The 21,612-nt window shown below is 38.2% G+C and overlaps 1 protein-coding gene across 1 annotated transcript in view; it reads right to left on the bottom strand.

The window, feature by feature from the left end:
• Window positions 1-213: 213 nt before the first annotated feature.
• LOC143683101 (GMP synthase [glutamine-hydrolyzing]-like) overlaps window positions 214-21,612 on the bottom strand; it is a 67,796-nt gene continuing 46,397 nt past the window's right edge. The window contains exon 8 of the mRNA XM_077159372.1: window positions 214-21,448. Coding sequence (XP_077015487.1) covers window positions 21,420-21,448 — 29 coding nt within the window. The 3' untranslated portion in view covers window positions 214-21,419. The remainder of the gene's footprint in view (window positions 21,449-21,612) is intronic.

Below are 21,612 nucleotides of genomic sequence, written 5' to 3'. Positions count from 1 at the left end.
TGAAGGAGCATAATAAATAACTCACTTGGAAAACAATGCAACTCAGTGAGTGAATAAAGAGTACACAGTAAATGACCATATAATCCACTCCAAACAACCGGTTAAAAGAAGGAAATAAATTTGAGAATGGTATTTCATTATTAATAAGTATTTCACTGAATGGAAAATGCATTAAAATGCAAAAAATCTATAGAAATATTGGAAATAGCTGCAGTAATATGACAAAGTAGTAAAAGAGGTACAGAATATAGAATTGCAAAACGAAGAGGAAAAGATAAGGAAAAGAATTAACAACACCAAATCCACCCCACTGGAAGGAGAACATTAGAAAGTTAAACATGAATATACAGCCACAGAAGCACATATGATTTCACACTGGGAAGACCCATAAACAGGAAGGGGAGAAGTCTCCCACATCAGAGGGTCAGAGCAACTGGCCCTCAGATCCAATATGGCTGTTAAAAACTGTACGTGCATGAATATAACACACAAGAGCAAATATGTGATTTTTTTTCATACACAGACCCCAGACCAACACAATCATACTATCTTTTCAAGACCAGTTAAATAAAGAGAAGTGGCTGCCCCACAAAGATCTAAATTGGTGAATATGTCAGGTTGAGGATGAAAAAGTCTGGCATGTTGGGTAGAAAGACAGACACCATGCCTGGGATGAAATTCCATCCAAATTGTCCCAAATTTCTGACAGCAGTGATTAAATTTATGTCCTACAGATTTCAATTTTTAATAAAGCATGCCTCTCTATACTGGTGAACAATTTCATCTTTCAATTAAGTCGACTTTTCAGGTGGGCCACGGTGGCTCAGCAGGCAGAGTTCTCACCTGCCATTCTGGAGACCTGAGTTAGATTCCCCATGCCTGCCCATGAAAAAAAAAAAAAAAGCTTTTAAATCTATTTTTCTTGTTTTTGTGTGTGTATGTGTATCCAACAATGCATTCATCTAAATGTCTACTTCTACACTTTTGTTTGTACATTTCTTTACCATGGTATGTAGAACTCTGTTTTATAGACCAATTTCAAAACTGAACTCACCATAACTTTTGTACCTCAAAAGAGGCATGGAAAGTTAGCAAAGAGCAGGTATTACATTTTTCTAAATAGAAAATTTTTAAAGGACACCCTCAACTTGGAACAAGAAAAAAATGCATATATAAATTAATTTTTTAAAACTGCATATCCTTCTATCAGTGGCTAAGAGTGTTCAAATAAAGCTGAGAGGCTATTCTGGAGGCTACTCTTAATACAAACTTCAGCTAGATAGTGCTAATTGCCACAATTTACCAAATCCCAACCAACATCATTCCTGTTAACCATAAAGATCACCCAGGGCTTTATCTGAGATCCTACTAAATTGCCCACACTAGTTTACTTTTCAGAAACCTAAAACCTTCAGATGGTTCCTAGGCCAGATAAGTTCTGAAACCAAAGGCTTATTCTAAAAATGTTAGAATGGGCATAGCCCAAATATCCCTAAAGATTGGAAGAAGCATCTAAAGGAAGGAGGCGTTGTAACAGAGAAGTTAGGGTTTAACAAATGAGTAAGACTGCTAAATCATTATATTGGTATTTCTTTTTAGTCTCCAGTGTCTTGGAGCAGCTGGAAGGAAAAACCTGAAATTGTGGAACTGTGACCCATGCCAAACTTTGAAATCTGTCCTATAACTACTTGTTACAATGTGCTTTGAAATTTATTGCTTTTTTGAATATATAGTTTGCGATAAAAAAAAGTTTAAAAATAATAATAAAGTAACCTGTGCACGTAGAAAAAAAAACTACACAAACTTCTGAATTACATATTGAAGAGGGAAAAGACACAGGATGAGAAAATATTTTTTTTAATTTAGCAACCTTTTGGAGGGGCAGCTCTAAGAGGGTAAATATGAGCACTCCGTGTGCTGGATTTGCATTCATTCAGTGCCAGGTTCACCTTAGGTCATGATCTCTGAAATTTGAATTTTTTTTTTTCTTTACCCTCTAGTATGATGTCCCGTTGCCTCCGCAGAGAGCGCAGGAGAAAAGTCTCAAGAGGAAAGGGTTTTGTTTGCAGTTCTGATGTGGACTCCCACAGCGTGCTTTGAATCTCATGCCTGGCCACATCCCCAGGGCCCAGCTCCTGAGGGCGGGTGGCTTTTCCTGCATCCGGCTTCTGTATTGTTTTATTTTCTGTTTGTTTGTTTGTTTGTTTTTTTTTACACGGGCAGGCACTGGAAATGAACCCGGGTCTCCAGCAGGGCAGGCGAGAAGTCTGCCTGCTGAGCCTCCACGGCCCGCCCTATATTGTTTAAAATGGAAGGAAATTTAAAGACTCACAACTCAATAGAAGAAACAAATCTATAAAATTAGTGCTTTAAGAGAACTACATAACAGAGGTACCCACCTCTGAAGGGTAAAGTAAGAAAAGTAAAGAGAAAAAAATGAGAAAAATTAAATCAAAATTACGAGTGTTGGAAGAACGTCGATAGGAAGGAAAACAGGAGCCTGCATTTACAGAAGTAGGACAGATTTTGCAAATTTGGAAAGCAGAAGGGTTTTCCCACCTGATGCCAACTCTAAGCATTTCAGAGCAAAGAGAAATGGTTTGAAATGAGGCAGTACCAACTCTTGCTGACAAATCAGCATAGAATCTTGGAATGAAAAGCACTCACTAGGCTCTTTTGTCAAACTATGTCACTTATTCAGGCATGAATACTGCAACATGAAAAAGCCAACCTGTGTTTCAACTCATAAACAAATTTTTATTATCTGCTTCCGATAACTATATATACAAAGAGAAGTGAACTGCTCCAAATATGTAATCGAGAAATTAGGATCTAAGGGATGACTGTGGTTGCTGAAACATTACATAGATTGTTGTTCTTGTTTTCTGGTACATTGGAGTAGACAGAGGGAAATATCTGAGATCTTTGAACTATATTTCAGCTGTCCTGATATCTGATAATTATTATAAAGTCCTTGTTTTGTGCCTTTGTGATTGTAAGAGCAATTACTCTCTTTATCTGGTTATTTTCTCAAAGTAACTTGTAAAGGGAAATGCCCTAAGGTTCATGGAAGAAGTTGAGTCAGCTATTAACAGATTGCAGCCCCAGTTTCACTCCTTTACATTTGTAAATTGCTCTTGCTTATACTTACTGTTGTAACTGTCATTCTAGCCTGGTCTCAGCCTTGTGTATTTTCATTATTGTAATGGTGACAACACCCCTTGTTTGAATACATAAAAACCTTGAAGCCCCTAGACTCAGGGAGACAGATTTTTGGCCCACTAGGCCATCTATTCTCCTGCTTCATGCCTAGCAATAAATAGTTCATCCCAAATTTCAAATCCCGTCTGGTTTAGGTAAAAAAAAATTGCCTTGATACAGATGTCGATTATTAGCAAATTTTATTTCTCTCGCCCTAACAATTTATCTTGAAAGGCCCTCTGTGACAGTTTATATAGCTCTTCCAAGTTCTTTTTTGTATTTAATGCGTAGTATTGCATTGTTTACTTAACCAATCATCTCTTTTGTAACTTCGCAATTACAGATAATGTTGCAATAAACAAACTTTGTACATACCTATTTTTGCATTGTTGAAAGTTTGTCTTCAGCATAAAGTGGAGCTGCTGAATCAAAGGTAAAGTGCATATATGTTTTGTATGGTATTGTCTAATTTCCCTTGAGAGGGGTTGTAGCTTTATGCATTATGAAATGCCTGTTTTCCTACAGCCTCATGAAAAGAATGTATCATCAAGCTTTTGAATTTTTGCCAGTCCGAACTGGCATATGTGGTGCAGATTTTCAAGAATAGCATGGAGAAATGTATACAAGAGTAGATGTAATATTTTAAAGGTAGCAATAGTTTGCTTTGCAGAGAGATGTATTCAGCTGTTGAGAGCATTTGTCTCCAAATGTTCTCTTTATTTGGCATTCTTCAAAGGAAACATCCCGTTTTACCAGTGGATGTCACTCTAGGGCTACTTTAAGGATTGAGCCTAATGAAATCCTCTCAGTTCATGTATGTTAGGACAACGACTTTAAAAATTCACTCTATGTGTTCATTTGATAAATTAGGCAGGAGTTTCCAAGGGTCATGTCCTTTTTGAAAAGCCCAAGATTTATAAGCTTAACAGGAGGAAGCAATTTAAAAGGAAAAAGAAAGCCCATTCATCATGTTTTGAATGAAAGTACATGGTGATTTTAATGTGATGGTGAAGATTAGCCACATTAAGAATAAAATCCATGAGGCACGGGAACTAAGTCATAATCGTTGGGCTCTTTGATTTATATAAATATTAACATCTTAGCATTTTTTCCCTTTGATGAAATGTCCTACACAGGTCCTGAAAATTAAAGGAAGCCTCTATATACAACTTAATGGCCCCCTCTTCCCCTGATTGCAACAGCTTTTTCACTTACAACAGAAAACGTAAAATGCACACATCCTAACTGAGCTCTTGCAGTCCCTCTCCTAATACAACCTCCAAAACACTGAACCTTAAAAGAATTCCTAAAACATTAATGCATTAAGGAAAAATGGCAATGATGATCTTAAAGATCATAAAATCCTCGAATTAATTATTTCGTGGATTAAAGAGAAAGAAAAATCTTAGCAAATTTAGGGTATTAAACTCTACATCTTTAAATTTCATTATTGTTTATTTCAAAAGGCAGATCATTTTAAAAGCAAAAAGGAAGAAAAGGTTAAGCTCACAAATGAGAGCTATGTCATTTGTCATCAGTGATCATGAAATTTCCATGGTATTTATTATTTAAATCACTAACATGTTATATAGATGACATTTTAAAAGAGATATTTTATCAGTAGAGTCCCAGCAGAAAAACAATGGCAACTCCAGTTAGGATGCATCAAGAAAGGTTTTAAAAGTTTTAATAAAAACCACAAAAGGGTTCATTGAGAAAAACTGAGGTCCTCATTCTAGAATGAGCTCACTATTCAGTAAACATAAACATGACTAATAAAACTGACAACAAATGATACAAGCTTAGTGCTGATATCAACAGTTAAGGCTGTCCTTATGACAACGCTTCGCGAGGTTTAATTAAGGACTCATCTCTGCCATATATCCGCATCATTCTGTATCCAGGCCCAGGAAACACTGGCTCAGCCCTGGTTGGGTGTTAAGGACCCTGGGTAAATTGCCAAACAGTCCTGAACTCTGCTATGCTCTTCTCTCAAGGTCACTTGAAGTGCAGTCATCATGAAGGGAATGCCTAGGAATGTCCTCCTATCACCTGAACGCCTGCTAAATGTTTGTTAATTACTTATGACCACAGGATTGCTTTGTCTCACTGTGTTTATGAAGCTCTGTGGCTTTTGTGTGTTTCTAATTTCGGCATTTTGAATTTTCTAGCTGTGTCCTCTCTGTCCTCCCACGTGCAGTTATAAAGAGAGGAATTTTTATACCTGCTATCTAAATGCTGGGCTATTTTTTAAAAAGTTGATAAAACTGTTGCGATAGTAAAGGCTGAACCTGAGCTTAGAAGAGTTACCACATTCTTACTTTATTTCTTGAGCCAAACTTTCACTGTGTGCTGTTTTGCAACCTTGAATTTGGGAGTTGAGCATGTAAATGACTCACAGTTGTTTGGGAGAATTGGTATTTTGCCTAGAACTTACGAAACTTTCTCAAAAGCTGAAATTGAATATCAGTTAAGGTTTCCTGAAGGACTTACAGTCATAGTGTACTGCCATATTACAATGAGCATGTTGAAGAAATTTGGGCATTCCATTTCTTCTAATACTGTGTGTACATATGTAATAATGTAATTATACATCTGTATACTAATGATACATATGTAAGAATAATAGTTACCACCATGTGCCAGGTTCTGTTTTTAGCACTTTACTGATATTACCTGATTTAATCTAACAGCAAACCTAGGAGGTAGGTATGATTAATATCCCCATTTATAGATGGTGGATTTGTAGCTATGTGAGGAGGAAAGGGTAGATAAATGGAGCTGTAGATAAGCCAGAGGCCTCTGGGAAGTGTCAGAACTCTACCAAGAGCAGGCAGGACGGGTCAGGCCCAGGGGACTCACTCAAAACCCAAACAGAGGGAGGGGCGCCTCCATATGAAACCAGGTGGTGGAGGAAACATATATTCCAAGTGAAGAACCAGCAGCTTAGACCTTACTCCCTGTCTCTGGGATAGGAAGCCTCTGCTTGATCCTACTGATTATACTGAGTTAGTAAAGAGATAAAACAAAGGAAACAGTAAGTAGAGGCAGAGCTTCTCATAACCAGGACTTGAAGGCAGATATGGAAGAAGAAAAACCCTCTATCTATTTTGTGTGTAAGGCAGACTCCCCCTGTACTTGTGCTACCCTGAGCCTGGCTGCAGCGTATGAAGGACTCTCTTAGGAAGCAAGGGGTCCCTAACAGGAAGAAAGCACAAGTAACTCATGCTCTCTGTGTTACTAAGGAAGGCAGTAAACATGTGAAATGACTGGGCAATCGTGCTTATGTTCATGTTTGATTTCATGCTTTTGGGGGTTGTAGCAGAAGTGTTCCCCTCTCCAGCCCCCATTTCCTATGCAAGCATGTACTATTTCCAAACATGCAAGCCCAACTCTAACTGCAACTCTGCTTCAGGCAGTCTGTAACCACTTAGCTTGCGCACAGGGAATTAATTCAGCTCAGAAATTAGTGGATAAATTTCACATGCCCCCTGTCCCTCGGAAGTGCATGTTCTACTCTGTTTCTCAATTTCACAGAATAATTGTCAGCACTCCAAAAAGAAACCCTGCACCCATTAGCATTCACTCTGTTTTCTCTCATGCCCCTTCCTACCCCCAACCCTGAGTAACCACTGATCTAGTTTCTTTTCATTGAAGTAAAATATATTTAACATAAAATTTGATATTTTAATTATTTTTAGGTGTACATTTCAGTGGCATTAATTAGTTCAAATTCTGGTGTAACCATGACTGCTACCTAACTCCAGAAGATTTTCATCAGTCCAGAAAGAAAACCCATCCCCATTAACAGACATTCCCTACTGCCCCCTCACTGGAATCCCTTGCAACCACTAATCTACTTTCTGTCTCTATGATTTGTCTATTTTGGGCATTTAATATAAATGGAATCATATTACATGTGGTATATTATGACTATCTCCTTTCACTTAGCAAAGTATTTTCAAGGTCATCCATGTTGCAGCATGTATCCATACTTATTTCTTTTTATTGCCAAATAATATTCCATTGGATAGATACACCAAATTTAATTTACCCATTCATCATTTGATAGACATTTAGATTGTTACCATTTTGGAATGGAATAAATAAGGCTACTGTGAAAAAGTGAATACAAGTTGTTTTTGGGTGGGCATATATTTTCAATTTTGTTGAATATATACCTAAGAGTGGAACTGCCAAGTCATATGTTATCTCTATGTTCAATATTTTGAGGAACTGCTAAATGTTTTCCAAAGCAGTCACTCCATTTTAAATTCTCACTAGCAATGTATAAGGGTTCCAGTTTCTCCACATCTTGCCAACACTTGTTGTTGATTTGTCTTTTTTATTCTAGCCATCCTAATTAATCTCATTGTAGTTTTGATTCGTTATTTCCCTGATGTTAATATTACTGAGCATCTTTTCATGTGCTTTTTAAACACTTGAATATCTTCTTTCGATAAATGGCCATTCAGATTCCTTCCCGTTATTAATTGAGTTGTTTTTTTATTATTAAATTCTAGGAATTCTTTCTGTATTCTGGCTGCAAGTCCTTTCTCAGGTATATGATTTGAAAATATCATTCTCCTATTCTGTAGATTGCCTTTTCACTCTTTTGATCATATTGTTCATGGCACAATTTAATTTTGATAAAGTTCAATTTATCTACTTAACCTTTGTCAGATAAACTTTTGGTGCAATATCCAAGAATCCATTACCTAATCCAAGGTCACAAAGATTTACTGCTGATTTTTTCTGTGAGCTATATAATTTTAGCTCTTACATTTAGGGGCTTAATCCATTTTGAGACTATTTTAGTGTATGATATAGCAGAGGGGTACAACTTAATTTTTTTGCAAGTGGATATTCAATTCATCCAGCACCATTTGTTGAAAAGACCAATATTTCCCCCATTGAATTGTCCTAGCACTCTTGTTGAAAACTAATTAACCATAAATGCAGGAGTTTATTTCTGGACTTTCAATGTTGTTCAACTGACCTGCATTCCTACCTTTACTCAAATATCACAGTGTCTTTGTAGTAAATTTTTGAAATCAAGAAATGTGCTTTTTCCAACTTTATTTTTCTTTTACAATTTGTTGTGGCTATTCTGAGCCATTCATGTTTCCATATGAATCTTAAGATCAGTGTGTCAATTTTTACAAAAAAGCCAGCTGGAACCTTTGATAGTAATTGTATTGAATTTGTAAAGATGGTTGTTTTGGTTTAAGTTGCCAGAATGAAATATACAAGAAATGGAATGGCTTTTAAAAGGGGGAATTTATTAAGTTGCAAATTTACAGTTTTAAAGCTATAAGAATGTCCAAACTAAGGCATTCAGGGAGGTACCTTGACCCGAGAAAGGGCTGATAATGTATGGGGTTCTCTGTCAGTGGGAAATACACAAGGTGACATCTGCTAGCTTTCTCTTCTGGCTTCTCAATTCAAAATGGTTCCCTCTTAAAGTGCTCCAGTAAACAACCGACCTTGAATGGCTGGAGATGCATCTCCATCGAAAACATCTATGCAAGTTAGAAAGGATTATGTACCCTAGTTTTATACTGCGCCATCTCGTGGAAGCAGCTGTTTCTTTTAACCTCTATTCAGCACTGTATGCTGGAAACTTGATTAGATTATCTCCACAGAGCGGTGTCTCACTCAGTTGTGGGTATTAACTTTTGATTAGATGGGTTTTCGTGGAGTTGTGACTCCACTCATTCTAGGTGGGTCTTGATTAGTTTGCTGGAATCTTTAAAAAGAGGAAGCGTTTTAGAGAAAGCTTGAGAACGATGAGAGCCACAAGAAATACCAGAGCGCCACACCTTTGGAGACAAAGAAGGAAAACGCCCCTGGGGGAGTTTCAAAACGCCCCTGGGGGAGCTTCATGAAACAAGAAGCCTGGAGAGAAAGCTAGCAGGTGACACTGTATTTGCCATGTGACTTTCCAGTTAAGAGAGAAACCCTGAACGTCATCAGCCTTCTTGAACCAAGGTATCTTTCCTTAATGCCTTAGATTGGACATTTTTATGGCCTTGCTCTAATTTGGACATTTTCATGGGCTTAGAACTGTAAACTAGCAATTTATTAAATTCCCCCCTTTAAAAGCCATCCCATTTCTGGTATATCACATCCCAGCAGCTAGCAAACTAGAACACCACCTAATCAAAAGGTCTCACCTACACATGGGTGGTTTTCATCTTCACGAAAACAAATTAATCAAAAAGATCCGCCTGTGCCAGTTTGAAAGGATTATATGCCCTAGAAAAGCCATGTTTTACTCCTGATCCATCTTGTGGAGGCAGTCGTTCCTCTTCATCCCTGCTCAGTAGTGCCAGCTGGAACTTGATTAGATTATCTCCATGGAGATGGAACTAGCCCAGTGTGGGTATTAACCTTTGATTAGAGAAAAGTAGTAACCATGCAAATATTCAACACAGGAAAGCTGGTGCAATTGCCCTAATATCAGATAAAGTAGATTGCAAGACAAGAAGCATTACCAAACATGAGCACATTTTGTAATGATCAGGGGTTTAAGCCAACAAAAAGATATTACAATTCTAAATCCTTACACACAAAATAACCTGGCCTCAAAATGCAAAAAGTAAAAAATTTACAAATGTAAAGCGTTTAAAACTAAAGGCTCAAGTATGAGCCTCAACTATGTGACAACATACTTATACATACATATGTAACTGCTCAAGTATGTGACATTTTAATCCTCTCTCCTAGGAGATGGTTCTGCCAGCAAGGGAATAATATTTGGGAATGTTGTGACAGGTGGTGGAAAACCAGTGGTATTGACTATAGTTAATTCCTTTAAAATATGTCTTCTGCTATTGAGCTCCAGATCTATATAATCAGTTGCTACTGGAAATTCCCACTTGACGGCCCACGGGCATTTTAAATTGAATGCATCTCTTCTTCCTCACTGCACCTAGTTTGTCCTTTAAAACTAGGTAAAGTCACTGATCAAGTCAAAACTAGTCTGAAGAATAATTACTGTGGTGGTGGTGATGGTAGCACAAAACCGTGAATGTAATTAACAGCACTGAATTATATATTTGAATGAGGTTAAAAGGGGGAATTTTAGGTTATATATATGTTTCTAGAATAGCAGTTTTAAAAAGTCATAAAACTGTTCAACACCAACAGTGAACCCTATTGTAAATGACAGACTATATTTAATAGTACAATTATTAAAATGTTCTTTAACAATAGTACAATTATTAAAATGAATTGCAATGAAAGTACCACGCTACTGCAAGGTACGAATAATATGGTGGTACATGGGAACACTTTCTGCATGATTATTCTACAAATCTACAACTTATGTAAGAAAAAAGGGAAAAGTGAATTACTATTAATCAAACATTATCTCAAAGCATCCACTTGCCTGGATGGCCTTGAATTTGTCTGAGGGCATGAGCAGGGCAGCAGCTTGATGGTGAGCTACATCCATCCCACTAGATCTCTTGCTCAGTGAGACCTCAGGAAACATCACCAGACAACTTGGGTTGAAGCCAGTATGTGTATATTATATCCTTAAATGGGACAGGTACATTCTAGCTGCATTTTCCAAATGAATTCTGGTCAGTATCGGCAGGCCACCCGGGAAGCTAGCCCTGCTTTGGGGTCCTCTAGCTCCTACTCTTACTGTCCAAGATTAAACACAATCTGGCAGCTTCATCTTGGTACGCTCCATCTCAAGAGTCTTCTTCAAACACTTAGAACTGTAAAATGTCCAGGATTATAGGCCAAAGCCTCACAGATCCAAAGAAGACTTTTTAAATGCTGGTTCTCTTCCCACCAGGGTGCACATCCCTGGGTTCTGGTGTGTCCCCACTAGTTTCTTCCCCAAGAACTGCTGTCTCATAAATTACTTCAGTTCTATGCATCCAGTTTGAAGAGTCTGCCCCATACCCTGGCTCCTACAACTACCGACTGTCCCTCTCAATAAAACTGCAAGTCATAATTTCTGTATTAGAATCCCTTTCTCTGAAACCGATCTGAATAGGACTATGGTGGATCAGAAGACTGGGTAAAGGATGATATCGTCCATAGTTTAAAACTTTAACTTCTGTGTGAGACTAAAGGGAGAAATGTTTATTTGGTGCAAAATTTTTATTTTGACTAGTGCATTTCCTAATTTAACTTGTATGGTCAGTTTAGTTAACAACATCAGTATATGGAATCTTGAATAGGACATGAGATTTTGTTTGTTTGTCCAGGTTAGTGTGATGACCCGATAAATCCCAGAGTGATTTCAACAGTGAATAAAGAAATATTTACAAAGTCCCCTTGGGGGAAATGGGGAGAAAGGGAGAAAAATTCAACTTCCCCATTTGGAGAACTTCTGATATTCTAGCAAGCAGTGGGGATAACCATATCATAGGCCAAGCCCTCGATCTTGGGGTTTGCCCCTCTGAAGCTTATTCCTGTAAAAAGAGTCACCCCCAGAGAACCTCTTTTGTTGATCAGACGTGGCCTCTTTCTCTACGCCAACATGGCAAATGAACTCACTGCCTTCCCCCCTACGTGGGACATGACTCCCAAAGATGTAAATCTCCCTGGCAACATGGGACAGAAATCCTGGGATGAGATGGGACCCAGCATCAAGGGATTGAGAGAATCTTCATAACCAAAAGGGGGGAGAGAAAAATCAGCAAAATAAAGTGTCAGTGGCTGAGAGATTTCAGAGTCTTAAGGTTAACCTTGAGGTTATTCTTATGCATTATATAGATATCCGTTTTTAGTTTATGGTGTATTCAAGTGGCTGGACGGAAGTACCTGAAACTGCAGAGCTGTGTTCCAGTAGCCTTGATTCCTGAAGATGATCATATAATGTTATGGCTTTTACAATGTGACCGTGTGATTGTGAAAATCTTGTGTCTGTTGTTCCTTTTAGCTAGGGTATGGACAGATGAATAAAAAATATGGATAAACAAATAATAGGGGGCCAAAGGTAAAAAGAAATTGGGTTGATGGAAATACTAGTGGTCAATGAGAGGGAGGGGTAAAGGCTATGGTATGTATAAATTTTTTTTCCTCTTTTTTGTTTCTTTTTCTGGAGTGATACAAATGTTCAAAAAAAAAACGGATCATGGTGATCATTTACGCAACTATGTGATGATATTGTGAACCACTGATTGTACCATGTACGGAATGTTTGTATGATGTTTTATCAAAAAAAATATTTTAAAAAAGAGAAAAAAAATCATGGTTATAAAACAAAAACAAAAGAATCCCTTTCTCTCAAAATAGGATATTACTCTGCTTCATTTAGCCTTATAATCTTCAAATCCATTGCCCAATTTGTATCATTCAGTTTCAAATTACTTCAGAACCCACAACTCAGCAATATGCAGTGATTGTGTTTTTGCTCTTCCATTGCAACCTTTGCAGCCTAATTTGTACTGCAAGAAGGAAATACCCAAGGGAACATTTGGTTAGTCTGCAATTTCCTAATTATTGTTAAGAGCTCTGTGCAAGATTAGGGACTCTGGCATGTTATGCGAATTTTGGTTACTGGAATTTGCCAGTTGTGAAATATGTGTTTATATTTCATTTCTTAAAATTCCCTTCTTAATAAAAAGAAAAAAAGAGAAACAAAGAATTCAACCAATTTAGCACTTGATGGGTTTGTAAATTCCCTTTAAATGTTAATAGCCAGGTACCTTCAGATGAGTGTCTAAAAGCAAACTGAAATTAATCAAATGATGGTTTCTCTAATGGTATCAGCCAAATTGGAAGGGATGGTGGATCTAGAAATCTTATTATCTACCATCCTTGAATGTCAGAAATTAAAGAAACTTTGCATGCATTTAACAATTCCTTTCTTTTAGAAATTGAAGCCTTAGCTGGATTGAGTGGCTTGTGCAACTCAAACATCCTAGGTCTCAGAAGCACTTGATGGACTCTTAGCTAGGCTGACAAAAGAAAGAAAGAGAGAGAGAGAGAAAAAGAGAGAGAGAGAGGATACAAATAAATAAAATCAGAAATGGAAGAGGGGACATAACCACTGATCCCACAGAAATAAAGGAGATAATGGGAGAATACTGTAAGTAACTACATGCTAATAAACTAGATAACATAGGTGAAATGGACAACTTCCTAGAAAGGTGTGAACAACCAACCTTGACTCAAGAGTTAATAATTGGCCTCAACAAATCAATCACAAGTAAAGAAATTTAATCAGTCATCAAGAAGCTCCAAAAAGAAAAAAAGCTCAGGCCCATATGACTTCACATGTGAATTCTACAAAACATTCAAGAAAGAAATAGTACCAATACTGCCTAAAATCTTCAAAAAAAATTGAAGAGAAGGAAAAGCTACCTAACTCATTCTATGGAGCCAACATTACCCTAATACCAAAGCCAGACAAAGATACTACATGAAAAGAAAATTACAAACCAATTCCTTTAATGAACATAGATGAAAAATCCTCAACAAAATGCTTGCAAATCAAATTCATCAGCACCTTAAAAGAATTATACATGATGAACAAATGGGATTTATTCCAAGTATGCAAGGTTGGTTCAACACAAGAAAAGCAATTAATGTAATATTCCATATTAATAAGTCAAAGTGGCAAAATCACATGATCATCTTGATTGATGCAGAAAAGGCATTTAACAAAAATCAACATACTTTCTTGATGAAAATACTTCAAAGAATAGGCTAGAAGGGAACTTCCTCAACATGAGAAAGAAAATATATGGAAAAAACCACAGCTAACATCATCCTCAATGGGGAAAGACTGAAACCTTTCCCTCTAAGATCAGACACAAGACAAGGATGCCCACTGTCACCACTGTTATTCAACATTGTGTTGGAAGTTCTAGCCAGAGCAATAGACACGAAAAGAAAATGAAAGGCATCCAAATTGGAAAGGAAGAAGTAAAACCTTCACTGTTTGCAGATGACATGATACCATATGTGGAAAACCCCAAAAAATCTGTGGCAAAGCTACTAGAGCTAATAAATGAGGACAGCAAAGTGGCATGTTTCTATATACTAGTAATGAGCAATCTGAGGAGGAAATAAAGAAAAAATTCCATGTACAATAGCAACCAAAGAAACAAATATTTAGGAATAAATTTAACTAAGTATACAAACGATCTATACACAGAAAACCACAAAAAATTGCTGAAAGAATTCATGGAAGACCTAAGTATATGGAAGGGCATATTGCGTTCATGGATTGGAAGATTAAATGTAATTAAGATATCAATTCTACCCAACTGATTTATAGATTCAATTCAATAAAACTAAAATCCCAACAACATGCTTTGCAGAAATAGAAACACCAATAACCAAATTTATTTGGAAGGCCAAGGTGCCCAGAACAGCTAAAAATATCTTAAGAAAGAAAAATGAGTCAGAAATCTTATACTACCTGATTTTAAAGCACATTACAAAGCTACTGTGGTCAAGGCAGCATGGTACTGTCATGAAGATAGACATACTGACCAGTAGAATCTAATTGAATGTTCAGAAATAGACATTCTCATCTATGGACAATTGATCTTGATAAGGAGGTCAAGCCAACCCAACTGGGGAGAGCAACCTCTTCAATAAATGGTGCTTGGAGAACTGGAGATCCATATGCTAAAGCATAAAAGAATCCATATTTCACACCCATACAAAACTTAACTGAAAAACGGATCAAAGACCTAAACATTAGAGCTAAGAATGTAAAACTTTTAGAAGAAAATGTAGGGAATTATCTTACAAATCTTGTGATAGGAGGTGATATCCTAGACCTTACACCCAAAGCATGAACAATAAAAAAAGAAATAGAGAAGTGGGATCTCCTCAAAATCGTATACATTTGTGCATCAGAGAACTTTGTCAAGAAAGTAAAAACCAGCCTACACAATAGGAGACAATATTTGGAAACCGCACATCAGATATGAATTTAATATCCAGAATATATAAAAAGATTCTACAACTCAACTACAAAAAGACAAAAAACTAAAAAAATGCACAAAAGACATGAACAGACACTTTTCAGAAGAGGAATTACAAATGGCTAAAAGGCATATGAAAAGATGTTCAACTTCACTGGCTATTAGAGAATACAAATCAAAAACACAATGAGATATTATCTCACACCTACTAGAATGGACATTATCAAAAAAACAGAAAACGACAAGTGCTGGAGATTGTGGGGAAAGAGACACACGTATCCATTGTTGGTGGGAATGTAAAATGGTGCAACTGTTCTGGAAGGCAATTTGGCGGTTCCTCAGGAAGGTAAATGTAGAACTGCCATATGATCCAGTAATCACTTGACAAGGTATATTCAGAGTAACTGAAGGCTATAACACAAATGGACATTTGCACACTAATGCTTAGAGTGGCATTATTTACGACTGCCAAGAGATGGAAACAGCCCAAATATCCATCAAGGGGTTGAGTGGCTAAACAAGCTATGATATATACTTATAATGGAATATCATACAGCTATAAGACGGAAAAAAATCATGAAGTGTGTAACAACGTGGTTGAACCTTGAGGACATTATGCTAGGAAACAAAAAGACAAATACTATATGGTCTCAGAAATATGAACTAACATTAATGAATGAATTCTGAGAGTTAAAGTTAAGGGCAATGGATTGGGAGATAGAAAGAGCGTAGAGATTGGGAATTTAGTGCTGAAAGAGTACAGAATGTGCTACCGGACTGACTGTAAAAATTCAGAAATGGATAGCGCAATCCTATCTGATGGTAGCACAAAAAGCACACTGAATGAAGCTGAGTGTATTATTGAAGGAGAAGGGCTGAGGGCACGTATGACAACCAGAAGGAAAGATAGAGGATAAAGATTGAGATCATATAATTTAGGAATACCTAGAATGGACAATGATGGTAATTCAATGTGCAAATATAAGAATGTTTTTGCATGAGGGAAAACAAATGAATGTCAATATTGCAAAGTGTTGAAAATGGATGGTATACAGGAAAAAAATACAATCAATGCAAGATAAGGTCTATAGTCAACAGTAACACTAATATGCTTCCACTGAATATAACAAAGACATTATGCCAAAACTAAATGTCAACAACTGGGGTATAAGAAGGAGGGATATGGATCCTTTGCGGAAGAAAAGGAAATGTCGTCATATAGATTGTGGTGGCAAGGACATGGCTATGTGACTAAACCAGGAACTACTGATTATTTATATAGATTGAATCATATGATATGTGACTGTTTAAAAATGGACAGAAAGAAACAAGTGCTGGAGAAAGAGCTGTACTTATTCACTGTTGGTAGAGAAGCTGAGAGGTGCAGCTCCTCTGGAGGGCAGCGTGGTGTTTCCACAGGAGGCTAATGATAGGGTTGTCATATGATCCTGCAACCCTGTTAATAAGTATATACCTGGAGAAACTGAGAGTGGGCTCATGAATAGACATTTGCACACTGGTGTTTATGGTGGCAATGCTTTTGATTTGCAATGGATCGAGGTGGCCTAAGGTTACAACAACTGAGGAATGGAAGGGGAACTAGAGTGTATGTATATAATGGGCTACTGAGTGACTGCAAGAAGGAATGAAGTTATGATTACGAGGCATGCAACTAGGTGAATGAACTTTGAGGATAGTATATTGAATGAAATGTCAGAAACAAAAGACAAATATCATGCCTCACTCATATGGACTAAATATACAAACTCGAGAGCATAGGTTATCAGGTTGGGGACTATTATAAAGGGTCTTAGATTGTAAGCTTTTAAGCAGTCACATCTATTCATGAGTTGCATCTATTATTTTTAATTCTGAGATACTGAGCTATTTGTGCACAACCTGGATGCTTCCTGAAATGTCAGGTATTTGTGACCCCTGAGACTCAGAATTAGAGCTCTGAAGCTATGAAAGTCAGCAGTAGCCCAAAGAACAACTGTTAAAAGAGTTGAAAAAGTGATCAGAGTTCAACTAGAGATATGAATGAAGCTGATTTGGATAGGACTAAGGTAAATCAGAATACAGGGTAAAGGATGTTTTATGGTCCATATTTTAAAACTTCAGCTTCTGTGTGAGACCAAAGGAAGACAAGATTATTTGGTTTAAAATTTATATTTAGGGTAGCGCATTATCTAATTTAACCTGTATGGACAGTTATTCGAACACCATAATTACATGGAATCTCGAAAGGGCATGAGATCTTGTTGGTTTGTACAGATTAATGTGGTGCCCTAAAATATCCCAGAGTAATTTGGGTAGGGAATAAGAAAGTATTTGCCAAGTCCTTTTGGGGGACTGGGGGTAAAGGAGGAAATATTCAACTTCCCGATCTGGGAAATTCTTGATATCCTCACAAGCAGTGGAGACAACCTGTTGGGGCCCAGGCCAGATTTTTCATGAAGCTGCTGGCAAAGCCACGTCAGAGTCCTGTGGAGGCAAAGCCCCCTGGTATCTGTGGAACGAGGTCTGGCCTGGGCTGCACCTTATCTAAACTGGCCTTACTGTACAAATGTTCTGCCTGAGCAGTTTCAGGTGGGGAATGGCTGAAGCTAGTATTCTCAGGTTGACTGAGGACACTGGGCATAGGCACATCGTGCCCTGCTAATGTGGTAAACTGCTGAAGCAAATGCTCTCAAGGACGCTGACTCGAGAGCCCAAAGAGACCTGAATAGAAAGCATTCTGATAAGTAATGAGCAGTTCCTGGGACAGGAACTGTGAACCAAACATTGTAGCTTTGCAGGCATGACAGATATTCAACAATAATCTTGCTTTGATTATACTCCATAAAGCAGTTTCCACGTAAGAACACAATAAACATGTGGATAACAGTTTATTTGGCACTCTTGTTCCTGATGAGCTTGAGTCCCCTGACCCCATGTAACTAACTTCTTCTGTCTGTCGTTTCTTAATCCTGCACGGGGCCCCTTCTTTTCCCCTGTTCCCCAGGGAAATCCCGGCAATAACCAGTTCAATAGGTTGAGCCTAGATCTTGGGGTTCAACCCTATGAAACTTATTCCTGCAAAGCAGAAGCTTAGCCTACTTATAATTATGCCAAAGAGTCACACACACACACACACACACACACACAGAGAAATTGTTGCTCAGATGTGGCCTCACTCTCTAAGCCAACTCAGCCAGTGAACGCACTGCCCTCCTTGCTACGTGGGACATGACACTCAGGGGTATAAATATCCCTGGCAGCATGGAACAGGACTCCTGGGGACAAGCCAGCAGCCAGCATCATAAGATGGAGAAAGTCTTCTTGACCAAAAGGAGGAGACAGAAATGAGACAAAATGAAGTTTCAGTGGTTGGGAGATTTCAAACAGAGTCGAGACGTTATCCTGGAAGTTATTCTTATGCATTATGTAGATATACCTTGTTAGTTTATGGTGTATTGGAGTGGCTGGAGGGAAGTACCTGAAACCGTTAAACTGTTTTCCAGTAGCCTTGATTCTTGAAGGTGATTATATAACTATATGGCTTTTAAGATGTGATTGTGAAATCCTTATGTCAGATGCTCCCTTTGTCCAGGATATGAACAGATGAGTGAAAAAATAAGGACAATAAATAAATAAATAATAGGAGGAAAGGGTAAAAAAAAAAATGGGTAGATTGAAATACTAGTGGTCAATAAGGAGCGGTAGAGTATGAGATACAGGAATTTTTTTTCTTTTTTTAGAGTGATAGAAATGTTCTAAAAATGATTCGCCCCATGAATACACAACTATGTGATAATATTGTGTGCCACTGATTGTATGCTTTAAATGGACTGCATGTGTATGAAGAAATATCAATAAAAATGTTTTAAAAAAAGAGTTTAACACTTCTGGCAAAATCTGAAGAAGAATTCAGAATAGGTACAGTGAAAACTGAGCAAATCCAAGTGCAAAATAATTTTGAACTCCAGGGAGAAGAAAAAAGCTGTATAGCAAAGGAAATATTATCAGTGTACAGTTCATGTATTAGGTGGGAAAAAATTATTATATTGGACGAAAGGGGGAAACAAGAGTGCTAAGTCCTCTTCTTTCATGACAGGTAGTTGAGTTTATATCTAAATCTGAGTATCATTTTTATTCTATGATGAGATAAAATCATATTATTTAGAAACATGAATTAAACATCCTGAAGAAGCAGCTGAGCCACTTGAAAGCAAGACTTTCATTTCTCTAATGGAGACAGACTTATGGGAAATGGTGATCTGTCAGACCGCAGGGTATTTTTCTGGTCAACAACCCCCAGACATTTCTGATTCTTTCCCCTGGTTCACTGGGTTCAGCCAAATTCTTTCTTGAGGATTGCCAAGTGTACGCTCTTAGAAAACACAAACACACGCAATGAACTTCATTTGAACTTTGCTTTCTCCTAATCCAAAATTGTTAAAACAATTAAGGAAAGGATAGAGCACACACTGAAATGCTGACACATGGAGATATTAGTGCAGAGTCTATTCACTGAGTCGCCTGATCTAAGTTTCTTAGCAACATGAAGAGCTGAGTGGCTTCACTAGTGATCCAGAGGTCAGCCCAGTGAGGTACTCAGAATTCAGTACAACTTTGAATGAACGGACAAATGAATGAAAGATTATGGACAAACCCATGATCTCTCATATATTGTGAAGGCCTGGCGGATGTTAGAAACAACACTGTTTGGCTCTGGCACTTCTTTCTGATTCCCTCAGAGACTTAATGAACTACTGTGCATTTTGTTAGATATGAAGTGGGGACCTGTAATATGCAAGGGCACTCCCTGCTTTCAAGGATATTGCAATACTTTTGGGGGTGGCAAAATGTGGATGAAGGAAAATTTAAACTCATACCCACAGACAGTCATGATGAAGGTACAGAGTAGAGAGAAGTTATTGTGGGATTTGGACATATGCTGAATGACGGCCTGGTGCCGAGAGGTGTAACCTTCCCAAAACTGGCTGAAAATTCCATGGAATCTTTTCCAAGTATTTTATTCACACTGAAGATGGGAAGAGAGCATCACACCAAGTGAGAGTTTGATCACCGATACAAATGTCTATAAAATACAAGTTTGGTTGCCTTTCTGCAAGCATTCTCATGTTTAACCTAGTGCTTAACACTAAAGCAGGAAAATGACAAGTGGATGGGAAAAAGTGGATGGAAACCCGCCAGCCAGTCCATCTTTGCAATGGAAGTGCAATGGAAGGCCACCTGGCAGCCACTTGGTGACTGCAGACGTCAGCTGACTCCCCTGCCTGGGTAGTGCATCCCACTGGCACAATGATCAGACCATCATCCAGGAGTAATTAAGAGAACCTTCATTGTCTGGGCTCTTCCTTTTGGCTCTTTCTAGTTCTGGAATTCTGTTCTCCCGGTTCTGTGTCCTCAGGAATCCACCAGGTCAGATGCTGACTCCTCCAATTCATATCTGACCAGCCCCTCCCTCATCCTGGGGCCAATATTCCATCAGAGGAGGATCCTCAGTCTGGCTCTGCAGTTGTTCAGTCCTTAAAGTGTAGAGTGTTTCCCAAATGCATTTCTTTAACTCTGGCTCCTTTGCCTTCATTTACTCTAATTAAAATATTAAGAGATGCACTTCTCTTCCAGCTTTGTAAATATCTTTTCACAAAAGACATGTCCTCAGCATTTAAAACTCCCTGACTCTGAGGAACAGGAAAAGTTCAAGAGCAGTACAATCTGTAAAAGTCTCTCACACTCTATCTGCTGGATGCTTACTTCTGGAGATTTGGTTTGCTCTGTGTGTGTGTGTTTGTGTGTGTGTGTGTGTTGGAGCATACAGTTCTAACTATGTACATCCAGAGCCTTGCCTAGACCAGGCCCTAGATAGTTTTAAATAAATGAAAACAAAAAGGCTTGCATCTGATGACTGTAAGCTTATCTTACCACAATATGAGAGAAAGGTGGAGGGTCCTATCTTGTGTTTTCTTTTGATGTTCACTTGTCCATCCTGTAAACTCACTTTATTTGAGGCTGCCCTAGGACTTAGGCTGGTTAATCCAGTACTTCTGTACCTCAGATGTGGGAGCAAAGGGCCTCTCTCCCCACTTCATCCAAACACTCTCCTTCCTGAGGCCAGCATCAGGAGGACAGGGCATGAGCCGCCATCTGCCATGAACCACACTGGGCACACCAGCTCTCCAGTGCAGTTTGTTGTATAGGAAAGTTTTCACAGATTCGGAATAAAAAGAGCTGGAGGTCCCACCTTCTTCTGGGAAGACGATCTCCAGAAGCCCGGTTCCAGCGATGCTCTGTTTAAGGATTCTATTCCAGGGGCTGAGCATTTACACGTGCTAGTGTCAAACAAGAGAGACAAACTCTGCTTTCTGGGAACTCGCAGTCTTGTGGAGGAGCTGGAAGTTATGGGTCTTATGGGGACACATAGTAGGGGCTCATGGTCAGCCAGTCACAGAGAAAGTAGCCGCTAAGAGCTGAAACCTGAATGATGCATAGAAAT

The sequence above is a fragment of the Tamandua tetradactyla genome, chromosome 5 (assembly GCF_023851605.1).
Source record: "Tamandua tetradactyla isolate mTamTet1 chromosome 5, mTamTet1.pri, whole genome shotgun sequence".
NCBI lineage: Eukaryota > Metazoa > Chordata > Mammalia > Pilosa > Myrmecophagidae > Tamandua > Tamandua tetradactyla.
Note: the sequence above shows the minus strand (reverse complement) of the source record. Positions and strands in the feature narration are given on the sequence as shown.